This window comes from Leptidea sinapis, chromosome 10 (genome assembly GCF_905404315.1).
Source record: "Leptidea sinapis chromosome 10, ilLepSina1.1, whole genome shotgun sequence".
Lineage (NCBI taxonomy): Eukaryota > Metazoa > Arthropoda > Insecta > Lepidoptera > Pieridae > Leptidea > Leptidea sinapis.
Window position 1 is genome coordinate 2,148,594 of NC_066274.1, and position 24,281 is coordinate 2,172,874.

Here is a 24,281-nt window from a genome sequence, read left to right on the forward strand (position 1 = left end):
ATTATGCTTCCTATCTCATTATCTCCCATGTTTTAAATATTATGAATTGGTGTGACTGTTCTTTTTACTGTCGCTTTTTCGTTTCATCGACTTTCAAATCACAACGATGATAAAGAAGTTTTCACTCCAATAGTATGCATATTTCTGTCTCATTCTTTGCCGGCTTCATCCTACACATTTTTGTATTTGTGTCTCTTACCTGTCTTTTTTTTCCGTTGCATCCGGTTTGAAATCACTACGATTCTAAAGAAGTTTCACTTCAAAATCTTGGTTTTATTTTTACACCATACACCCTTTATACTGTTCATTTCTTCATATTTCATATAAATTATATAGTCAAACAGTCCTCAGTGTCGTTAACCTAGAAACGTTGTTTGACATTAGGTCATAGGTGACCAATAGATGACAATCTTTTTGATGGTCACGACGTGGTCGTAAAAATTACAAGCAATTTTATTTTTCTTTCCGTAGTGTTTCGTAGTAAAATTAAATATGGTTTATCCTCATGTTCTACGCGGATTGTACACAGCGATAGAAAAAGTGTTTTGGTCCAAAGAAATTATAGCTGGGTATTAAAATCACTACAATTATTTGACGTATAGTGAAATTTCAAGTTATTAAATACTTTTGTTTTTATAGCAAGTCTGGGAGACACATGAAGTTTCCATACACGTTTGCTGCTAAAGCCGCGCAATTTCCTTACTTTTTCTATTTGAAAAATAATGCAGTATGCATGTATTACCCGCTTGGATTTATAATATCATTTTACTTCATTCGGAAAATACATCTTATCGTCAATTCTGAAGAAAATAAACGGAGTTGGGCCGAAACACAAAGACGTATTGCAGAAAAAGAGCAACATCACTAATCAAGTACTAATGTTTAATATTTCCTTAAATTACCTAAGCATTTGGTGTTATACATAAATTATTTTGTTTTATTATACCCATCCCAAGTCATTGTGCATACACAATATCAATTTTATTAAGTCGATATCGTCTAAGAACAAATATTATAACCTCCCGTGAGCTGCAAAGTTGTAATAGAGCAACGGAGGTATCTTATTCCTCTTACAAAGTACTCCAACATAATGTGTTATTTGGAAATAATGTTTAATGAATCTGCATTTCAATATGTCAAACTTATTTTCCAGATTTAAATAGTATAGAAAACACTTAGGTATTTGTCACAACCCTAAAATTAGGTACCTATCGTCAATCCATCTACCAACAGAAATGTTTGCCTAGATGGATAGGAAAAAGTGATCATCAAAAAGTTCCATAGATGGATTATTGAAATGCAAAAAGTGATGAATGTATAATGAAATCAATATCAGCTCGCTAATTTAAGTCTGTGATTAAATATAGAAATCTGCAGTTATTAAATCAATCTCAATTACACAAATTGTTCATACAAGTGCTTTTAACTTTCAGAAGGCTTAAGGTCTTCTGTTTATTTAAACTGAATGAGGTTATTTAAGCGCCATTTTGATTGAGGGCTGTACTAGTTAGTCACGATAGACCTCAAAAATTTATACTTATATGTACCCTTCGCACATATTTGAGAGGACCTGGCAAGCCACGCCGCCGTTATTAACGCCATTTAAGTGAGCTTGACATATATTATTATACTCTTTGAGCTTGACCAACCGTTTTATAGCACCCGCATGATAACTACAAAATATAAATAAAACACTTTTTAAAGGTTTATCACGTGTTTAATGATCCATACATCAATTTGAATGTCCTGCTCGTTCCGTCCCTTAATGTCGTAAAAAAATTATCACCACAATGTACCGACATTTTTAATGGGTCCGGCTTCTTCCTTTATTATTTTCCAAGTCGTTTTTATACGTTAAAATTTTTAATTACTTTATCTACTTATATGCCTAGACTTGGTAACAGAACAATCGTTATTATTTTTTTTAGAAAATCATTGAATTATCATCATCATCATAATAATCGGCTGGAAAACTTCCACTGCTGGACAAAGGCCTCTCCCAAAGATTTGCACGACGATCGGTCCTGCGCTGCCCTCATCCAACGTATTCCAGCGATCTTGATCAGGTCGTCAGTCCATCTTGTGGGGGGCCTACCAACACTTCGTCTTCCGGTACGTGGTGGCCATTCGAGGACTTTACTGCCCCAACGGCCATCCGTCCGTCCAATTCAAATTCAACTATTTGTATTCAAAATAGGATGTGACATCACTTATTGAAAGTCAAAAAAAACTACCATCCATTCCAAATGAATGCCCCAGGCCTGAGAAGAACGGGCACAACAAACTCAGCGGGCTTTTTTTTCATCAAAATATGTTTACAAAGTAACATTGTACAATTTAACTTATTATTTAATAGCCTGAGGGCGGCCGCTCCATTCCCATTTTGTGATATCATTAAGAAAGTCATTTATATTAAAGTAACATTTACCACACAAACGTTTTTTATCAATTCTTTTGAATAACGCAATACTTTTGTTTTGAACATTTTCTGGCATCTTGTTGTAAATGCATATACATCGCCCCACAAAAGACTCACGAACTCGACTTAGCCGAGTAGTAGACATTATAAGCTTATGTCTGTTCCTAGTGTTAACATTATTGTTATGACAGTTTCTAGCAAATTCACTTATGTGCCTATGAACATACATTACATTATCAAGAATATATTGAGATGCAACAGTCAAGATGTTAATTTCATTGAATTTTGCTCTCAATGATTCTTTAGGACCTAGGTTATAAATAGCGCGAATAGCCTTCTTCTGCAGCACAAATATTGTATTAATATCGGCAGCGCTGCCCCATATCAATATACCATAGGACATAATACTATGGAAATAACTAAAGTATAGTAGTCGCGCCGTATCTATGTTAGTTAATTGTCTAATCTTTTTAACCACGTATGCTGCAGAACTAAGTCTGTTCGCCAATTCTTCAATATGTGGCCCCATTGTATTTTGGAATCCAGAGTAATTCCATGAAATATAGCAGATTCCACCGGTTTTATCACCTCTCCGTTTAACAAAACACTTGCATCAACATTTTTGACATTTGGTACGATATCGTTCACTTCGTCATGCATATCTTGGTTCCTTTTCACTTTGAAAATCAGTGAAGTGTCGTCCGCAAACAATACTACCTTATGTTTTTCTCTATAAGATTATGAAGATCATTTATATAGATAAGGAACAGGAACAGTCCGAGAATAGACCCTTGTGGTACCCCCATACTGAGAGGAGTCCCAGGAGATCTCCTAGCATTCACGTCAACCTTCTGAAATCTATTGTTTAGATATGAAATCAGAAAATCGAGTGCAGTTCCTTTTATGCTATAGTGACATAGCTTCCTGACCAGCGTTGAATGTTGAACACAATCAAAAGCCTTAGATAAATCACAGAAGATGCTAAGTGCATTCTGCGATTCCTCCCAGGCATCAAAATTATTCTTGATAAGCTCAACACATGCATCAGTTGTTGAATGTCTCCTAGTAAAGCCAAATTGTTTCAAATGAAGTAACTTATGAGAGTTAAAGTAAGTAAGCATTGGGCTTAAAATTATTTTTTAAACAGTTTAACAAGGGTTGGCGAAACTAACACAGGACGATAGTTATTCGGGTTAGAACAGCATCCCGATTTAAATATTGGTGTAATTTTACTATGCTTCAGGAGGTCAAAACAATTATTAAAGACAATTGCAAGATATGGTGCTATGTCATCAATTATTGAACTTATTATTATAACAGAAATGCTCCATATATCAGCAGTTTTTTCATGTCTAGAGATTTAAAAGTTTTAATTAATTTCTCCAGAGCCAACAATCCTAAAATTGAACTTTGTTGACATTCTCTAACATTTTCCAGAAGAAGTGACTCTGCAACACTAGTGGAGGAGACAATAGTGTTTTTGATAGAAACTGGAATCTCAGAAATAAAATTCTCAAAAGCAGTAGCAACATCCCGCTGAGATTGAATTATTGTATTGTTTATTGATAGATTGTATTCAATGTTGTGGATCTTCCAGATTCCTAGTTCATAACATTCCAAGTCATCTTTATTTTATTTGGTGCATTTTTAATTATTATCAGGAAGCGTACATTTCATGCCGATGACAGACGTATTACGCCAAGCTACATTTACATCTCTTCATTTAATTATGCGTGTTATTCAGATATAAATTAATTAGTTATAATTTATACCTAACTAACGCAATGACGTTCTATACGTATGGACATATCATTCGTAGTCTGACAGTGGAACGGCAAAAGTGTGCTTAAAGAGAATGTAAGCACAATTTTCTATTTAGTCGTGTGTCAACTGTGTGTCAATCAACAGGCCCATGTGTCAATCAATTAACGACTCAAAAAAAAGATTGTGTGACTTATCATCGGTAAGGTTATTTTATTTATATAAGATTCATATGCAAAAAGCTTAAGTAATTTAATAAAAAATATGTTTTAATTTAATATGGTATTAATTATTGACAAGTCCCCAGACAAGACCCGCTTGTCAGAATGAGACAGATGAAAGGACACAGTCAGAAATTAAAACAATAGAGTCGCACTTTTTAACCGACTTCAAATAAGGTGGAGGTTCTCAATTCGTCGGTATTTTTTTTATGTTTGTTACTTTCGACTGGGTGAACCGATTTTGATAATTATTTTTTTATTTGAAAGCTGATGTTTCCATGTTCTATGTTACTAAAATTAGATCTATTAATTATTAAATTTGTAAAAATATTATCAATACATGTGGCACTAGTACTAGTAGAAATTATTCTTGTTAGTTCCTTAATGTTATGTTAGAAGTTTATGTTCTAGCACATAAACTTCTTTTAACGATTCTTTTGAATTTCGTAAATAATTTGTTCTGAACAATTTCTCGGATCTTGTTGTAAAAGTACAAATTATATAGGTACCTCTTAAGTGATATCTTTGAGTTGTGTTATAACCTATGATTTCGTGACATTTTGTTATTTACCTACATAGAGTACCTATGAAGGTGGGGAACATGAATATTTATTTGTACTCACAAATAAATATTCATGTTCCTAGATATATGGGTAAGGTAAGGTTTCATAAATTCCTGTTCATAAAAACATTTAATTGGATAGATAGTCAATTTTAAGAAAAAAAATATACCTATCTGTAGTATTATATAGGATGGTTTTTTGAGGCGGTGATGGCCAAGTCGGAAACTACGAGACTTACAGAAATGTCGTGAAAGGAGCAATGCCCACGATTTATAAGTAATCAATAACTGCATATTTTGTTTTTGAAAATTTCTTGAACTTTTGACGAAAATCGACCCGAATGATTTTTCAAGAAAATTACATCTTGTCCTATTGGACCAATAGACTCTGTTGGTGATAAGGATCGATCTTTGCAAATAATACATTTATTTACATTATATTAAATTAAAATTAAAGAAATTACCAAATATTCGGCATTATTATTTTTACATGGAAGAAAACTCACCCCCTATTCGAACTTTTTGTTATAAAATCTTTCTTTTTTTGTTGATATTCTATCTAGGGTAAGTCCTGTATCAAATGCGGTAAGGTTATTAGAAAGACGTATAAACGTATGCATTGGAGTCAACGAAAACAATTTTGACCAACTTATTGTTAGTGCCAATCAGACATATTATGTGTGTTAAAAAAACTACCGTTGAGTGCTATATATTATTATACTCTTTGGTTGAGTGCCAATCAGACATATTATGTCTGCTTGGCACACAACGGTAGCAGATATTTTTTCGTTAAATATACACAGAGTAAGATAAGCTGCACGATATACCACAAGAAAGGTAATTTAACAGACTATAAAAGTAAGAATATTTAACTTTAAAACTTTATCTGTGTAAAATACGACAAGCCGTCAAAATGCGGTCAGCCGTAAAAATGATCTGTAGCAGTCGATTTAAAAATTCTTTTTTGTATTATCTATGATGTTTTAGTTACTATTCTATGACTAATTAGTAACTTTGAAGTATGTTTTAGTTATAAAAAATTACTAAATTCATTAGTAATAATCGAAATGTAATCTGTAGGTAAATCTAAAAAAATCATAAAAAATGCATGACAGCCCTACTATAAACGAAATTTGTTTAAATTACGCAGTATCTATTGTTTATGTAATCTAACAAAGCGCTAGTTTGTTTAATAACAAAAGCATTGACGTTCGTTTTTATAAACAAGCCGAAACACTTCAAAAGCAATAAATTTTATTGTAACACGAGCCCGTCGAAATTGGCGTCGGTAACGCGCGGCGGCCTAAGACGGGTATGGGTGCCACGCGCTTTGTGACAGCTTTACCACGGATGGGATGTAAAAGTGAGATAAGAAAAGCAATTTGTAAATTTTTTCTTTTTGCTTTCATTATTGGAAAAACAGTTCTTTGCAAAGTTTGATCCTAATCAGCATTCAGAGTCCATTGGTCCAATTGTAATATTTGTGTGCGTTTGCAATCTCGCTGTAGTCGATCGTAGGTGACATTGGTGGTGTTATTGTTTCTATTCGACTTAATGCGTCGGCAATAATATTGTTTTTTCCACTGATGTGTCGAATATCGGTTGTGAATTCACTGATGAATAATAATTGGCGCGTTCGGCGTGGCGTTTCATTTGTAGTATGTGTTTTATTCATAGCGAATGTGAGGGGTTTGTGGTCTGTGAATATAATTAATTCACGTCCTTCAAACATCTTACGGAAATGTTTCACTGACTCATAGACGGCTGAGAGTTCTCTGTCATACGCTGAGTAGTTCTTCTCCACCTCTGAGAATTTCTTTGAGAAGTAACCGAGTGGTTGCCAATTATTTTCTATGTATTGTTGTAGGACTGCACCTACTGCATTGTCAGACGCATCGCAGAATATTGCGATAGGGGCATTATGTGATGGGTGAGCGAGTAAGGTAGCTTTGGATATACTATTCTTGCACTCTTCGAATGATTGTGATGCTTCGTCGGTCCATTCAATTATTATTTTATCACGTTTCTTGACATGGTGTAGGTAAGCGTTTAGCGGAGCTTGTATTGATGCAGCATTCGGTCACGATAGAAATTTAACATGCCTAGAAATCGTCTTAAACCTTCTATAGTTTTCGGTTATGAATATTCGGTAATGGCTTTAATCTTCTCTTCTGGTGGCTGTATACCGTTTTTTGATACGATGTATCCAAGAAATTTGACTTTCGTTTGGCCTAAGTTACACTTCGCGGAGTTGATAGTGATACCGTTTTCTTCCAATCTTCTAAGAACTGTTCTTAGGTGATCAAGATGCTCAGTCTCGTTTGCTGAGGCTATGAGCAAATCGTCGATGAATGGGAAAACGTAGTCTAATCCACGGAGCACTTCGTGAATAAATCGCTGAAATGTTAGTCCCGCATTCTTCAGACTAGGACACATGCGAGGAAATTTGAATTAACCCATTGGTGTGATGATAGCTGTTTTCTCTATGTCCTGTTTCCTGGTCTTCAATTGTTGGTAAGCGCGGTTGAGGTCGATTGTGGAGAATATTGTTTTGCCAGACAGATGATGGGTGAAGTCCTTGACTCTCGGCACTGGATAACGGTCGGGTTTGGTTATGCTGTTCAATCGTCTATAATCACCGCATACCCGTATAGCGCCATTCTTCTTAGGTACTATATGGAGTGGTGAAGACCATGGACTTTTACTCGGTCTGCAGAGTCCTTGTTGCATCATGTTTTCGAATTCTTTCTTCACTATTTCATAACGATGAGGTGGAATGGGACGAGCACGGCAATGTAATGGAGGTCCTTGTGTTTCAATATAATGTTCCACGTTAATTTTTGGCGATAATTGCATCGATGTTAATCTCGTGGTACCGGGGAATTCGGCGAGTATCGCGTGGTACGGGGCCTGTATATCGATACTTCGTATTGTGGGTGAGGTCGTTGACATTATTGGCACGTTGACTTTAAGACTTGTGACGGCATCAATTAATCTACCTAATGGCACCTAATACTGGTTTCGTGACGTCAGCTACAATAAACTTCCACTTGTATGGTCGACGGAGGTTGAGATCGAGTTCTAATGTTTTCTCACCATAAGTCGACATTGTTGTATTGTTTGCAGCGTACAATTTAAATGGTAGAGGCGTTGCTTTCAGGCCTATTTTTCTTGGTAGGACGGATATATTAGCACCGGTATCTACTAAGAATGACATCTTTGTTTTCTTGTCTGTGACAAAAAGGCGGTATGAAGTGTGAAGGACGCCGGGTTCCGCCACAGCTAACGTCCGTTCTAGTTTCCCGATGGCTCTTTCTTGAAGCTGCAGGGCGTAGTACAACGTCGTGCTTCACTACCAAATGCGATGGTAATAGCAGTAAAGTATTGGTGAGCTATTGAGTGTGCGGGAACGGTGTTGTGACGAAGTTCTATTGCGAGATGACGAGCGAAATCGGTGGCGATAATAGTGTTGAGATGGCCTTGACTTGAATTCGGCGACTTCTAGTGATAGTTTTCGTATCTCGTTAATAAGGAATTGTGTGTGATCTATCTGATTTGACGTCAATGATTCTGGACCTAATGCTGGTGGCTGGCTGGAGACGGCTGCTACCTCCTGGATTTGCTCCATCATCGTGTCAGCAAGCAACGCTAGTTCCTCCAGAGCGGACGTGGGCTGACAGCAGCTTACTCCACATCATGCGGAGGGTGGAGTCGGTAACCTTGTCCCTTGCAAGGTTACGCATGCGTCGCAGTAGCTGTGAAGGCTTCTGGTTTCCAAGCTCCATCTCGGCGAGTAGCTTCTGGAACTTGCGGCTGTCGAATTCTTCATACACTGATATGAGACGTTCCTTGATTGCTGAATATTGTTTGTCTCTCGGTTTGTTAAATAGGATGTCGGAGATTTGTTCGATGTCAGACTTTTCCAATTGGACGAGCACCATCTGTGTCAGCTGGGCTTGACTCCTTTTGAGATCATCGGTGGCGGCTTCAAAGCTGTGATACCACAATCGCGGATTTTCCCGCCAAAATGGTGGTATGCGCATCGACAGTGAAATGCTGGAGATTTCTGTCGCGGTTGGCGCTGGGAGTTGCTGAGCCTGGTTTGTGTCTTCCATTTCTTCGTCGGGTTGATATTCCTCGAGCAGAGTTTCGTCGAACAGGAATTCGTCGAGCTGGTGAAGCTGTTCTTCGATGTGTAGCTGGGCAGAGGTTCGGTGTATTCTGTTCTGGCTTCCTTCCGTCGGCGTTCTTGTTCGGGCTTCCTGGCTTCCTTCCATCGGCGTTCTTGTTCGGGTTCCTTCCGTCGGTGTTCTTGTTCGGGTTCCTTCCATCGGTGTTCTTGTTCGGGGTCACCACTTTAGAGACTGAGCATTTGGTGATTAAACAAAACGTCTGCTTGACTGTGAGGAATATGTGGAAGATATTAGACTTTTGTATTAATTGATATTATTGGTTGTAGGTTACAGTTATGTGTACAGCTACAGAGGTATCCATTTCGATGGATTCTCGGCATAAATTCTCTTCTCTCTTAATTCAATTCACGCAGAGTATTTCTTATTCATGATTATATTATGCCACTAAACTAATTCCCGTGGCTATTTAGCGGAGAAATCATGACATCATCAACCTTTCGATTGCTGAGTACGTTTTGATGTAATGTCGAACGAAAGTGCGTACGTTAGTCTTAATTTTTACAGCCATTTTTAAAGCTTAAAAAAAGCGAAGACACAGTTTTCGTGCTACTTTTTCTAGATTGCTTTCGAATTTAAAAAAAAAGTACCTATGTCATCTCCATTGCATACTTGAGAAATGATTTTCTAACATGATTTATTTCGTTTGCTTATTGAGCTGAAAGACTCGTTGCCAATGTTCGAAATAAATAATTAAATAAAAAGGTGATGTCAAACCTCAAAATCATAAAATTTGATTTACAAAATGAAATTTACAGAAGTCCGAAGTTAGGAACAACAAGACGTTCAATAATATTTTGTGTTTATAAACTTGTTTTCGACTTATTTTAAAATCAAGATTATGTTGTTTAATAGTAAAATACTATGTATTAAATAATTATTTCTACAAAGTGCAATTTTATTAATATTTCTGATTAATTAAAGATGTGGGTGAAACCTCAAGAAGTTATCGTAAAGAGTGCATTATGGTATGCATTTTATCGTCCAAAAGGAACATAAAAACCGTGATAGATATTACTTTAACTTTTCCTTTTTATATTTAGGGATACTGATGAAACATCGCTATATTTTGTTCTTCAACGAAGAAAAGGACATGGAAAATCAAAGAGTCTATCATCTCTTTTAGTCGGCACATTCGATAGCATAAGAGATTCTAAGCCAGCGCCTTTTAGAATATTGCACCAAACCCCAAATTCGGAAATTTATTATGGTGTGTATTAACATAAAGAGTACAAATAATGTGGTATAATTACAAGAACTATGCTCAAAATATGCTTAAACATATTAAATATTTAATGTCATACACATTATTATTTAAAATAACATTATTTCAGTAATTGCCACGGCTCTAACGGAACAAGAAATAAAGCAAGATTGGGTATGGTTGTTCGAAAATGTGAGCCCAACTCTACATTCTTTTGATAAAGAGGAAGAAGTAACTGAGTTTGTTCTATGTAAAATTAATTCAGTGATTGCGACAGCACAAGATATATTTACAGAAGGTAGTGCAAAAGTTGATTATATAAAATATATAGTGTCTAGAGTTTAGTTTTTTACCTTCCACCAGGTGAGAAAATAAATACTTATTTGTAGAATAAAATTATGTGACTTTGCTTTAAGGAACTTGTATCTTATGGTTTCCCTGGATGTTCCTTGTGAGTAGGAACTGCTTACTTTTGAGAACTTTTCAGCATCATTCTTACAATGGTGGAATTAAACTCAGCATAGAGAGGTTCTACAAATTCTTGTCTTTATAAGATACTCAATGGGAGTAATAATATAAATTAAGTTTTCAGTCTTCTCAGAACAGTATTTTTTTCAATACCATTGTGTGGGGTTTTGATGATTGGGTATTTGAACCCAAATAAGTGTGACATCCCAAAGTTAATTTTTAACACACTTTTTAGATTGGTATGTATCTATGTAATGTAATTGTTTTTATATGTGACACCAGGTAGTGTCTTTGTACCAATGATCAAGGGGCATGCACACCAAAAAGTTGTTTGTTAGTTGCTGCACAATTATCATAGTTCATAGACTAAAAAAATAAATATAACTAATAGAACACCAAACTAAACAATAAAAAATATTTTTCAATAAGTTTTAACTAGGAATAGTGTGATTACCAATATAATTTTGTTTCCATCACACAACGATAAAAGTAGCTGTTTTAAGTTACTTCCACTCAAAATTTCTGATTTCTTAATCAATTTACTAGTGAAGCTATTGTACTATCAAGACATTTTACACCATGATAACACATGATTTTTTTTAATTTTTTCTATTTTAATTGCTAGTGGTCAACTTTCAATATTTTTTTTTATATAATATGTTACACAAATGTATATTTTTAGATGAGGACACAATAACCTACAATAATGTCGATTATGAATTTCACCAAAGATTTAATTTGCCAAAGGATGAGAAACTGGTTTGCTATTACTCATGCAGGTAATTATTAGTATTTGTAATAATGCATTTAATACTTACTATTGGTAATACTATTATTTATTTATTTTGTATTTCATAAAATGTACAGCACTTTACATTGCTTATAGATAATATAATACAAAACAATGGTCAGCTGTGATTCTATACATTACTAGCTTATCTGACAGATGTTGTTCTGTACATAATAAATAGAATACTGTTGTTTATTAATTTGTAAATGGTATTTCATAACTTCAAGAATTATTTCTTAAATTAATAATGAAATTGTTTTACACCAGAACTGTCAAACTGTGTGTCAATAAATTCTGTCATAGGAAATATGTCCCTAAAAAAATAATTATGGGTTCCAAATCGAAAAAAGCTATACTATCTCTCAAGTTGGACTAAACTGTAATCTAATCTAAACTGTAATAAAATGTGTTTGATAAAACTAAGTTTAACCACTAATGGCTTAGCAAATTTTGCTGTTCATCTTACTTATTTAAATTAATATTTTTTTCTTTCTCTAAGAAATTCCATGCACCTCAAAGCACATGCTTCATGACATAATTTTCAATTCAATGTACTTTCAGTTACTGGAAAGGAAGGATGCTACGTCAGGGTTGGATGTATCTGTCTGTGCATTACATGTGTTTCTACTCTTATATATTTGGACGTAAAGTTGATGTTAAGTTACGATGGGCTGACGTCACAGATCTCTCAATATCAAACAGCCTGCTATTTGCGGATTCAATAAAAATTGTAACTCGAGATGAGGAGCATTACTTTACAATGTTTGCAAAAAAATATGAAGTATTTGCTCTTATGCAGCAGTTGGCCAATATTGCCATGAAACAGTGAGTATATAAAACTATGTTTGATCATATTGAAGTAATATAATATTTACAAAGCTTCGTCTTTAGGTTCTATATGTAGTAGTGACATGAACACAAAGTTTCATGGGGCCACTTGTGAAGTATTTATAGTTCCGGTGAGATGAACCTTTATGGTCATACTACAACTTCTCCCAAAGAATTAGTTAATGTCCTAACAGGAGTCCTTATAGGCTAAAACATCTTAGTATGATCCCACAGGCGGATATAAGGAATGTGTTTGTTTGTAAAGATCTATTGTTTTTACACAATATTTTTAACAGGAACACAGATTCTCCATACTTACAATCAAGATTTCTTATAAACATTCCTGCAAGACTAATAAAAGAAATGTCTATTCAAGATTGTAGTACCAATATCCAGAACGAATTTGGGACAAAACACATATATCTCCAGGTTCTGATGGTCATAGAAATCACTGACCGAGTTTCAGGATTCCGATTTAAATTCTATCCAATAAAAAAAAGTTACAAGTTTTCACATTACATTTTCATTTTTCTATATAATACTAGCTGACCCAGCAAACGTTGTATTGCCGATATTAAAATCGCGATACAAAAGTAACTGTTGATCGTAGATGGGTAGTCGTAGTAGGGTAGGATGGGATAGTCATAATCAAACAAATTTAAAAAAAAATGTAAAAAAAATTAAAAAATAGATTCGTGTGTTCTGTCTTTTAATATTGATTTAAATCATGAATGCAGTGATAACTCTTATACATATTATTACTGCTTATATAAGTGTGCATGTAAAGGGTTTAATTTGTTAGTTGCCCTTATAAATATATCAGAATTTGACTTTGGTATGGAACTTTCCACTCAAACAGCTCTTAATCACTTTTATTGTTTGTTTCACACATTCTTATCTGTCATGTTTTTTGTACCACTAATTGTATATACATAAAGCTAATGTTTTATAAATTGAATATTAATGTTTGTTTAAAGGTTGATCGATGACAAATCTGGTTTCAATATAGATAAGGATTTGTTAACAAAACTGAGCAAGAATGTTCCGAAGAAATCCTTTCTGAAAAGGGATTTGGACGCAAGAAAACAATCTAGTTTGTATACTCTGAGGTTTCGATTGCCGCAAAATGAGAAACTCGATGGTACAGAGGAGTGTACATTGTGGACTCCATACAATAAGAAACATGTGTCGGGAAGATTGTATTTATCACAGAACTTCATTTGTTTTGATAGTCGGGTAAGGTTCACTCTATTCATTTCAACAGTATTTACGAAATGCGGTTATTAATTTGTTCATTTTTTATTTTACACAAAGTAAAATTTTTGTATAGGGAGAGTTATACTAAAGATCATATTATATGTGGTTAAAATGATCGAAAAAGGGGGGGTGAGTTTTGAGTTCCTAAATTCCAAGAGTTCAATGAATTCAATTCGAAATCCAAAAACTTTCTGTCACACATATCATATCTTTATCAGCATTGGAGCTTGTACAGCAAATGTTCCCCGGAGAAGTGACTTCGAAAACTCTTCTACATTGAGTGGCCAGAACATAGTCCAGAATAATCGCCTACCAACTTCTTTATGTGGGTTTCGAGGCTAGAGTTTTTGATAAAAATCCGAAAATAATTCAGTTCAAGAATTGGCGTTGTTCAGCTTTCAAGTGCGAAAATCTAAAATTACGTTTGCAAAAGTCCACCAATCTGGACAACAATTAGATGATATAATATTCAATAAATAAGATAAACACTTACATTTGTATTTTAAAAAATTCTAATTATAAGCCTGTAATTTTTATGTTCCTACCCTGTAATATCAATACCAGTAGCAGGCTCCTTTCCACAGGAAGCCTTACATTTGTATTTTAAAAAATTCTAATTATAAGCCTGTAATTTTTATGTTCCTACCCTGTAATATCAATACCAGTAGCAGGCTCCTTTCCACAGGAAGCCGGCTAGATTATGGATACCACAACGACGCCTATTTCTGCCGTGAAGCAGTAATGTTTAAAAATTACTGTGTTTCGGTCTGAAGGGCGCCGTAGCTAGATAAATTAATGGGCAAATCAGATTTAACATCTAATGTCTCAAAGTGACGAGCGCAATTGTAGTGCCGCTCAGAATTTTTGGGATTTTCAAGAATCCTGAGCGGCACTGCATTGTAATGGGCAGGGCGTATCAATTACCATCAGCTGAACGTCCTGCTCGTCCCTTATTTTCATAAAAGAAATCTATAACAGTAAATTTTATTACGGCCTACCTGTATAAGAGGCAAAAATCAAGCTATTCTGTGAGAGATATTGGACCGTAATTTTGTTTTAAAATTAAATTTTTCAACTGTGTTACTGAATTAATTTTCTCCATGAACTTGTATGAGAATTAATTTTCTATTTGAAATAATTTTGTCACAACGAAACTTAATGGCATATATTACCACATTCAAAGTGACAAATCTGTAAGACTTCTGTTATCTTGCAGATATTCATGAACGACTACTCTCATATTATCATTAATGTCAGTAATAACTTTTAATCTATACTTAGTATATTAGTGCATCAGATAATGCGAATGTAAACAGTAATACAAAATAAGTCACGCAAAAGTAATAATTAGAAATAGTTGCCTCACTTGCTTTGAGTAGATAATTACAACAAAGTATTTTTTTTCTTCACATTTAATTTTAGCATTACATTGTTAACATTGTCAGTTTTTTAAACCGAATAAGTTAGTTTAGAGGTTCATAAGAGTGGAAGTAAATTGATATAAAACTAGTCACTACAAAAAGCAACGAAAAATATCCTTATGAAATGAATGAAAATTATTAATTACACGTAAAAAAATAATGTTACAATTTTTACCGTTATGGAAGCACAATTAGGCGACCTTATCGCTAATTAGCGATCTCTTCCAGGCAACCTAAATATGTAGAAAATGCATTGTTAAAAATGCATGCTATGCAGCTATAATAAGCAATTCAACAGTACTGAACTTTTTAATAACTTTATAATGTAATAGCTTTAAAAGGAGTGTTAATAAAAATCTAAAGGAAGTTTAAATTTAGAGTAATTCACATACACACTCACACACGCACACGCACGCACGCACGCACTCTCAGCAAACCACACACGCACAAATATCATGTGTTATTATAAATATTGTAAATCCGTTATTAGATGTAAGTCCTACAAAATAGTATTATTATAACCTAATTTAAATTCTGTCGATTTTGTGATGTTTTAAATAAATAAAAAAATTGGCAAGGAAATATATAACTTACTGTAAGCTATATGTATTATGTACACACATATAATCACAAATACATATACTTATACATACACACAACATAAACTTACGTTATTAGAGACCATACGTATCTACACATAAAGAGGAGAAAAAAAAATAGATTTAACGTTTACAAAAATAATAAGATAAAGTAGTTATTTTTGTAATATTTATATTCAATAATGATAATTATAAATTTACACTTATTTCGACTTGTTACAAGAAATACTTTCTATTAAGTTTTTGAATGCATTGAGCGTCTGAGTATGGCTTATATAAATCGGTAGGGCATTCGGCAGTCTGATAGCCTCAACAACAAATGTTTTGTAAAATGGTAGTGTGATAGGGAACACATAAAATTTGGTAAGCTTAGACCACAGCTTGAGCTGATGAGAATGTCACAGTAAAACAATGCTTTTCTTTCAATACTAAGTCTTTGGATAGAATAGAATACAGTATAGAAGAGTGTTCCGGCGAATCACTTGAGCCTTGTCCGAAATTCAGATACATGAAAAACTTTATCCAAAATTATGAAGATGCTAATGAGTTAAATTCCTCGTAAGAAAAATTTAAATAGCTATATACTAACATTTTGCAAGGAATAAGTAAAAAATCACCAAGTCTACGTAAGCCGCGGTAGCAGAAATCTTTTATATTTATTGACTATTTTTAGACGCTTGAAACGACTATCGAATTTGTTTTTATGTCCGTTTCATTTTTTTTTATGGAATAGGAGGACAAACGAGCGTACGGGTTACTTTGTGTTAAGTGATCACCACCGCCCACATTTTCTTGCAACACTAGAGGAATCACAGGAGCGTTGCCGACCTTTAAGAAAGGTGTACGCGCTTTTTTTGAAGGTACCCATGTCGTATCGTCCCGGAAACACCGCACAAGAAAGCTCATTCCACAGCTTTGTAGTATGTGGAAGAAAGCTCCTTGAAAACCGCACTGTGGAGGACCGCCACACATCCAGATGGTGGGGATGATATCTTAACTTGTGGCGTGTCGTGCGAAGGTGGAATTCGGCGGCAGGAATCAGGTTTTTCCGAAGAGCTGTTTACTCTTCGGAACACTCCCCTTGATAAATGCGGTAGAAGACACACAATGAAGCGAAGTCTCTACGCAACGCAGTGATCTACATTACGATATTACACTTACTATATTTTCAGGTGAAGAACCTTGTCCGCCTGACCATACCACTGAGGAACGTTCACCAAGTAGAACGAGCTGATTCAGGTGGAACAGGAAGCTCAGGTGATTCAGGCAGCATCCTCATCACAACATCACACCACACAAGTTTTCTGTTTGGTAACATTTCCGACAGGGATTTTCTTGTGCTCAAGATATCTGAGTTACTGGCGAAGCTTCCCAGGTTAGTTGTCAGCATTTTTGAGTAACTTATAATAATAATAATATTGACACACTTTTTACACATATTATCTTGCCCCAAATTAAACATATGTAGCCTGTGTTATGGGTTGCAACCCAACGATATATTTAATACAATATACTTACTGAAACATACAAATAAACATACATAAATACATATAAACAACCATGACTCGGAAACAGACATCCATATTCATCATATAAATGCTTGCACCTACCGGGATTCGAACCCGGGACCTCTAGCTCTGTAGGTAGGATCGCTAACCACTCGGCTTAATACAGTTCGTCAAAAACTTATAATTCCATACATTTTATTCCTCCTAAAAATAGTATCGCTAATGTATAAATTGATATATCAAAAAAATGTTTTTAAAAATTGTTTGGCCAAGATTTCGCATTCAACGTAATTGTAAAAAAATAGATTTCATAAACAATTTTAATGGCATCTAATTAAATCCAGATAGACACGCGAAAATCAAAACTCTCAAATAGGTTTTACTTGTTTCCTTCTCACTGAATGCGATCAAATTGGTGGTAGTTGATGTCTGTGAATATTATCTACTAGCTGACCCGGCAAACGTTGTTTTGCCATATAAAGTATAATTCACGCGATAGTTTATAAGTAATAAAATATTGCCTATATTATAGCCTGTACATCATTTTGCTCTATTGTCAATAGTTTTTGCAGCGCACGCAAAAATAGGTTTTCGATTTTACACCTTGTGTTACAAAATAGCAATTTTATTACGGATCCCTAATTTTGAAAAAAAAAACATAGCCTATAGCCTTCCTCGATAAATGGACTATCCAACACTGAAAGAAACATTCAAATCGGACCAGTAGTACCAGAGATTAGCGCGTTCAAACAAACAAACACTGCAGCTTTATAATATTAGTATAGATTAATAAACTAGTTAAGTAGTTACAGATTGTTCAAAGTTAGTCTTACATTTTTATGTTTATATAGATAAACTAGCAGACCCAGCTAACGTTGTATTGCCATATTATAAAATATTAAAAAAATTCAATAATTAAAATTTTTGGGGTATAAAACATAGACGACGCCCGATTCTCAGACCTACTAAATATATCGTACTACAATAATAACTATATTTGATTGCCATATTGCAACCCTATTGCGGATCTATGGATGAAACAGAATAATATAACAATCGCGATACAAAAATAGGTATTGATCGTAGACGGGTGAAAATTTGAAGTTGTATGTTTTTTTTTAATGCTAAATCATTATAAAATTAACATTTATTTGAAGAGTAAATAAGAAGTTTACATACAGGTTCTAGGTCATGTTATGTCCATGCCTTTATAACACCAAGGGGTTAACAAGATATCATATAATACTAGCTGATGTCCGCGACTTCGTCCGCGTAGATAAAGGGTTTTATAAATGATAAGCAAGGAATTGAAGATTATCTTATGTCCTATTTCAGTTTCGGTTCCCGTTTTACGCTCCCGTTCCCAACATATCTATATGAATCTTATTTCGAGGAAGATTGATATGGCAAATTAAACCTACTTTTTGGTATAGTTATATAACTCATCGACGTGAATGTCAGTTTTTCTCATTCCCACGGGAACCATGGATTTTTTCGGAATTAAAATAACCTATATCCTTTCCTAAGCTCCAGTCTATCGCTGTACCAAATTTCATCAAAATCGTTTCAGTTGCTCCGGCGTAAATGAGTAACAAACAAACTTACATTCACATTTATAATATTAGTAGAGTATTATATGTTAGAAATTTCAAATTTATTTCAAGCTTTATTGTCTAAATATAATAAATGTATGATTATGAACAATAACATTTAATAGCATAGGCAAACAATATGAATAGGCAAGCTTCTAGTAATACATGGCTAGCGGCAATATCTGTTTTTGTATAAATTTCTAAATATCGTGAATGGACAGTGATATGTATAGGGAGAAGGCAACCCGAACAGTGGGGGAAGTGAAGACGGAGGAACCCTCGTGGACACCACAACCGCCGCTGATGACACTGTTCAAGACTCACCAGACCTCAACAATCAAGCAGATCCAGGAGAAGAAAGTGAGTTGAAAATCGATGTAGATATATCTACAATGTGCAATCATATGTTTTACTAGTTAAACCCGGCTATACTTCAATGTGGCTATGAATGAAGTTTTACTGATAAAAAAACACCATGACAAGAAGTTTAGCCTTTGGATTTATGGTTGTCTTTTTTTTTGGGTCTTAAAATATACTTACAAAACATTGACGTTGAATAAACCACTAGACTCACAATCATGCTAAAAATTTTTTGAAGCAAAATTTTGCGTACGCGTCTTTTAGGATAAGTTTTCGTCCGTTTGTGTTTCGACCGCGCTTTGAACGCAACGCCACGCAATGACAAGTTTAGTGAAAAACTGTCCAAATAACAGCATATCCAAACTAAAAGATTGTCGTATTTCAGGTAAATGCCCCTTTATATTAACAAAATTGTGCAACTAACTTAACCCTTTTAATTATTTTGCTAAATAATTACATTACAATTGATAAAATGTTCTTGCATCGTGTTTACGTCCACAATGACGTAGTGTTACTACTTTTAATGAACGTATAAGATAGACTTTGAACATTACTGCCATGAAGTAAGGTGTTAATTTGAATGAATGTTTTAGTGTTATCTGTATACGTATATACAACGCGGCTCGGACTTTTTTTGACGACCTTTTAATAGGCTATTGGGAGGAGCGACAGCTGTTTATTGTACGTCAATATCGTACGCCAAACGAAAGAACTATTTGCAGGAGAAACAATGGGAGGACCACATGTCAGATGTTGGCAGAGGCGTCAGTATGTATCGAACAACGGAGGGCAGTGAGCTGGTGGTGAAGGGTATACCGGAGTCTCTGCGTGGAGAACTATGGAGCGTGTTCTCTGGTTCCATCCTTCAAAAAGTACAGAACAAAGGGCTCTATCAGGAATTGGTGAACGAGGCTCTGGCTTCGAAGAGTCAGACCAACGACGAGATTGAGAGGGATTTGCATAGGTCTATGCCAGAGCATCCTGCCTTTCAGAATGATGTCGGTAAGATATTAAACTTCAGTGTTATCATTTGGCTTTTCATAAGCTTTAGAATATTTACTTATTAAAAATGATAAATTTGCAGGTATATCCGCATTACGCCGGGTACTATGCGCATATGCACGTAAGAACCCAGCCATTGGATATTGTCAAGGGATGAACATCGTGGCTTCGGCCCTACTTATCTACTGCCCTGAGGAGCAGGCATTTTGGTTGCTTGCAACCATATGTGAAACACTCCTACCGGATTATTATAACACAAGGGTTGTTGGGGCTTTAGTGAGTTTATTTAAATATTCTAGAAATTATATAGTTATTTCACTTGTAACATAGCTTAAGATTAATATCAACAAAAAAAATTGCGGCGAGTATCTTTTCTTTGCGCATGCCTCGTACTTCGTAATTTCCTATGACATATTTTTACCAGTTACCTACTGGACAAAATGTTCTCACTAAGGTTTAGAGAATCATTGTTTTTCTTAAACATCAAAATAGCTGTTGCACTTATGCACCAAGCTAATGTTTATTTTCCTGAATATACCTTCCAGGTAGACCAAGGTGTTCTCGAGGAACTAACGAAGTCTCAACTGCCAGAGCTTCACGCCAAGTTAGATGAGCTGGGTATGATGAAGATGATCTCACTCTCCTGGTTCCTGACTCTTTTTATAAGCGTGATGCCGTATGAGTGTGCCGTCAACATAATGGATTGCTTTTTCTATGAAGGCGCTAAAGTTATATTTCAAGTATGTTTGCTTCTCTTCTTTTTACACGCTTTATAACGCTCGTAAACCTTCCTTAAAGACCGGCAACGCTCCTTTGATTCCTCTGGTGTTACAAGAGAATGTGGGCGGCGGTGATCACTTAACACCAGGTGACCCGTACGCTCGTTTGTCCTCCTTTTCCATAAAAAAAATCTATAACGAAATCTTTAGACATGATTTCACTTGACATGTTTTATGATATCTTCAAAATGACTCTACTTTTGCTAATTAAGACTATAAAACAATTATGGCACAGTAATAAATTACTTACATTTTTTTGTTATTAATAACACAATTCGTAGTTTATATTTATTCTACAAAATCAATCATTCATTATTATGCGTGCACGTCCATAGGTTAAGATATTTTTATTTTTAAGTTGATGTTGCCACTTATAACAGTGTTATTGTATTTTTTCTTTTTCTAGGACTGTACCTTTACAATAAACCCCACGAGAGGTCTTATATCTGTATGGTGTAAATATGTAAAAATGTAGCACACTAATAGACTAGTGGATGGATAGCTCCCCTATAAACTGAGAACCCCCTTTAACCTGATTCCTGCCGCCGAATTCCACCTTCGCACGACACGCCACAAGTTAGGATATCATCCCCACCATCTGGATGTGTGGCGGTCCTCCACAGTGCGGTTTTCAAGGAGCTTTCTTCCACGTACTACAAAGCTGTGGAATGAGCTTCCTTGTGCGGTGTTTCAGGGACGATACGACATGGGTACCTTCAAAAAAAGCGCTTACACCTTCCTTAAAGGCCGGCAACGCTCCTGTGATTCCTCTGGTGTTGCAAGAGATTATGGGCGGCGGTGATCACTTAACAACAGGTGACCCGTACGCTCGTTTGTCCTTCTATACCATAAAAAAAAAACACCCTCCCACGCACACGCATGATGCACACACACTCCGTGTTTAACCTTATCTAATATATAAAATTCTCGTGTCGCGGTATTTGTCACCAAACTCCGCCGAAACTGCTGAACCGATTTGTATGAATTTTTGTAGGTCTGAGAATCGGCCAATATCTGTTTTTCACACCCCTCAATGATAAGAGTAACCCACGCTTAAATATTTATGTTTAATTTTTTTTAACAATTTATTTTATTATGATTCAGTATTAAAAATATGTACAACTTCAAATTTTCACCCATCTACAATCATCCCCTGTCTTAATATCGCGATTTTAATATTATTCTGTTCCGTCCACAGATCCGCAATAGGATTGTAAGATGGCAATCGAAAATAATTATTATTGTTGTACGATCAATTTAATATACGATATATTTGGTAAATCTGAGAATTAGTTTTCATCTATTTTTTATACCCCAAAAATTTTAATTATCCAATTTTATTTTGTTACTTTATATGGCAATACAATGTTTGCTGGGTCAGCTAGTATTGTATGTAATTTTAGTTGAGAGAAATAAAGATATATTATTATTAATTACAATCTTGATAATTTAATTTATAAATAATAATTCTTAAAATTTTTCAGGTGACATTGACAATTCTAGATATTAACAAGGAGAACCTATTGAAGAGTACAGAAGACGGTCACGCGACTCAAGTACTGACGAAGTACCTTGATGGAATATACAACGACGAGGCTACGGCTTTGTCTACCGAGCCACGCGCTGCAGACAAGGTAACATTTAGTGCCCACTGTTTCTCTGCCATGTTTACGATATCGTCTGCGAATCGAAGGTGAGTGATGTATTCGCCGTTCATATTGATGCCCAGCCCGTTCCAGTCCAGAAGCTTAAAGACATCCTCCAATGCAGCGGTGAACAGCTTCGGCAATATAACATCGCCTTGTCTGACTCCCCGCTGCAGTCGGATAAGCTTCGAGAGCTGACCCTGGAGACGGACTGACATGGTGGCGTTATCATACAAACACTTCAACGCTTCGATATATCGATAATCAACGTGGCACCTCTGAAGAGACTGAAGCACCGCCCAGATCTCGATCGATTCAAAGGCTTTCTCACGCGCTGCAGACAAGGTAACATTTAGTGCCCACTGCCCATCACTATAACTTATGCAATCATTTGATGGATGGTCAGTGCTGGAAATATTATTGTGATGTAAGGCAACAAAAGAAATAATAAACTCCCATTCATTTGGCTGAATGTTAATAGATGGAATGAACAATTTGTTCTTTTTTTAAGTACCCTCACTTCTGGGATAAATTACACAAATTAAATTTGAAAACTAAACAACAAAAAAACCTGAGATTTGAACAAAGACATATCGAGATTTATCAACATTACGTCGCTAGAAGAGTTGGCTAAGTGGAAGAGCGCTTGCACGAAACGCTCCTCCACTGAGCCAACTGGAGAGATCGCGGGTTTTTTTTTAATTTTGTTAGAAAAATGCTATTACATAGTCACATGTCAAGCTAGAATAAAACTTAGAACCTAGATATAGAGTCAAAAGTGTGTTCCGAAGTGATGTAATAAAAAATTCAGACTGTTTAGAAAAAAAAATACAGGAAAAAATTAAAAACATGCAATGCCATAATGCTCGAATTATTTAAAAATATGTTATCAAGGCTATTATTATCCCAATTGGACGCTTATGCCTTATCCATTTAAGCGTGCTGGGTTGTTATGTACTATGACGTCATAGATCATAAGAAAAAGATAATTGACGTATGAAGTTTTTTTTGAAGACTTTAGCGGCGTTGAGCACATTTCTTGGTATAAAATGTTGAATCGCGTCAAAACTCGTGACCTAATCGAAAATTAATATCACGGCAGAAATAGGCGCCATTGTGGTACTTATAATCTAGCCAGCATCCTGTGCAAAGGAGCCTCCTACTTGTGTTTGTCATAAAGAGCCTCCAATGATAATAAGCAGTGATTCCTCTATTTAGGCGAACTATGAAAGTGCAGGAACAAACGAGTTATTATAACAATAATTTCAGGTAACTCGAATCCAAGATCTAGTCTACCAATCGTACCGACGGTTTGGAACCAGTGTCAGTAGCGAGACCATAGAGCACCTGCGGCTCAAACAGAGGCTGCGCGTTGTGAGACAGCTAGAAGACAGTCTGGAGAAGAATACCCTTCGAGCTCTGCAGCAGGACAACTTACTGAGCCCCAATGAGTTGCAAGTATGTACTTTTTATTGGAATAAATCAACAAAATACTCCACCCTGATTAGAGGCGTCATTTTGTACCCTTCATCATATCAGCCGGAAGACGTCCACTGCTGGACAAAGTATTCCGGCGATCTTGACCAGATCATCGTTCCATCTCGTGAGGGGCCTACCAACACTAGGTGTTCCGGTACATGGTCGTCATTCGAGGACTTTACTGCCCCGACGGCA

The 24,281-nt window shown here is 35.4% G+C and overlaps 1 protein-coding gene across 3 annotated transcripts in view; it reads left to right on the forward strand.

Moving 5' to 3' along the window:
- Window positions 1-9,808: 9,808 nt before the first annotated feature.
- LOC126966476 (TBC1 domain family member 9) overlaps window positions 9,809-24,281 on the forward strand; it is a 28,324-nt gene continuing 13,851 nt past the window's right edge. Inside the window, exons 1-13 of one of the 3 annotated variants that reach the window (XM_050810548.1) lie at window positions 9,809-10,121; window positions 10,197-10,363; window positions 10,488-10,655; window positions 11,508-11,604; window positions 12,177-12,440; window positions 13,421-13,679; window positions 16,893-17,095; window positions 19,054-19,180; window positions 19,903-20,182; window positions 20,265-20,458; window positions 20,728-20,922; window positions 22,446-22,595; window positions 23,877-24,065. In XM_050810548.1, coding sequence (XP_050666505.1) covers window positions 10,078-10,121; window positions 10,197-10,363; window positions 10,488-10,655; window positions 11,508-11,604; window positions 12,177-12,440; window positions 13,421-13,679; window positions 16,893-17,095; window positions 19,054-19,180; window positions 19,903-20,182; window positions 20,265-20,458; window positions 20,728-20,922; window positions 22,446-22,595; window positions 23,877-24,065 — 2,337 coding nt within the window. In that variant the 5' untranslated portion in view covers window positions 9,809-10,077. Of the gene's footprint in view, window positions 10,122-10,196; window positions 10,364-10,487; window positions 10,656-11,507; window positions 11,605-12,176; window positions 12,441-13,420; window positions 13,680-16,892; window positions 17,096-19,041; window positions 19,181-19,902; window positions 20,183-20,264; window positions 20,459-20,727; window positions 20,923-22,445; window positions 22,596-23,876; window positions 24,066-24,281 lie in introns of all 3 variants that reach the window. The other 2 variants (XM_050810547.1, XM_050810549.1) reach the window with 2 other exon arrangements.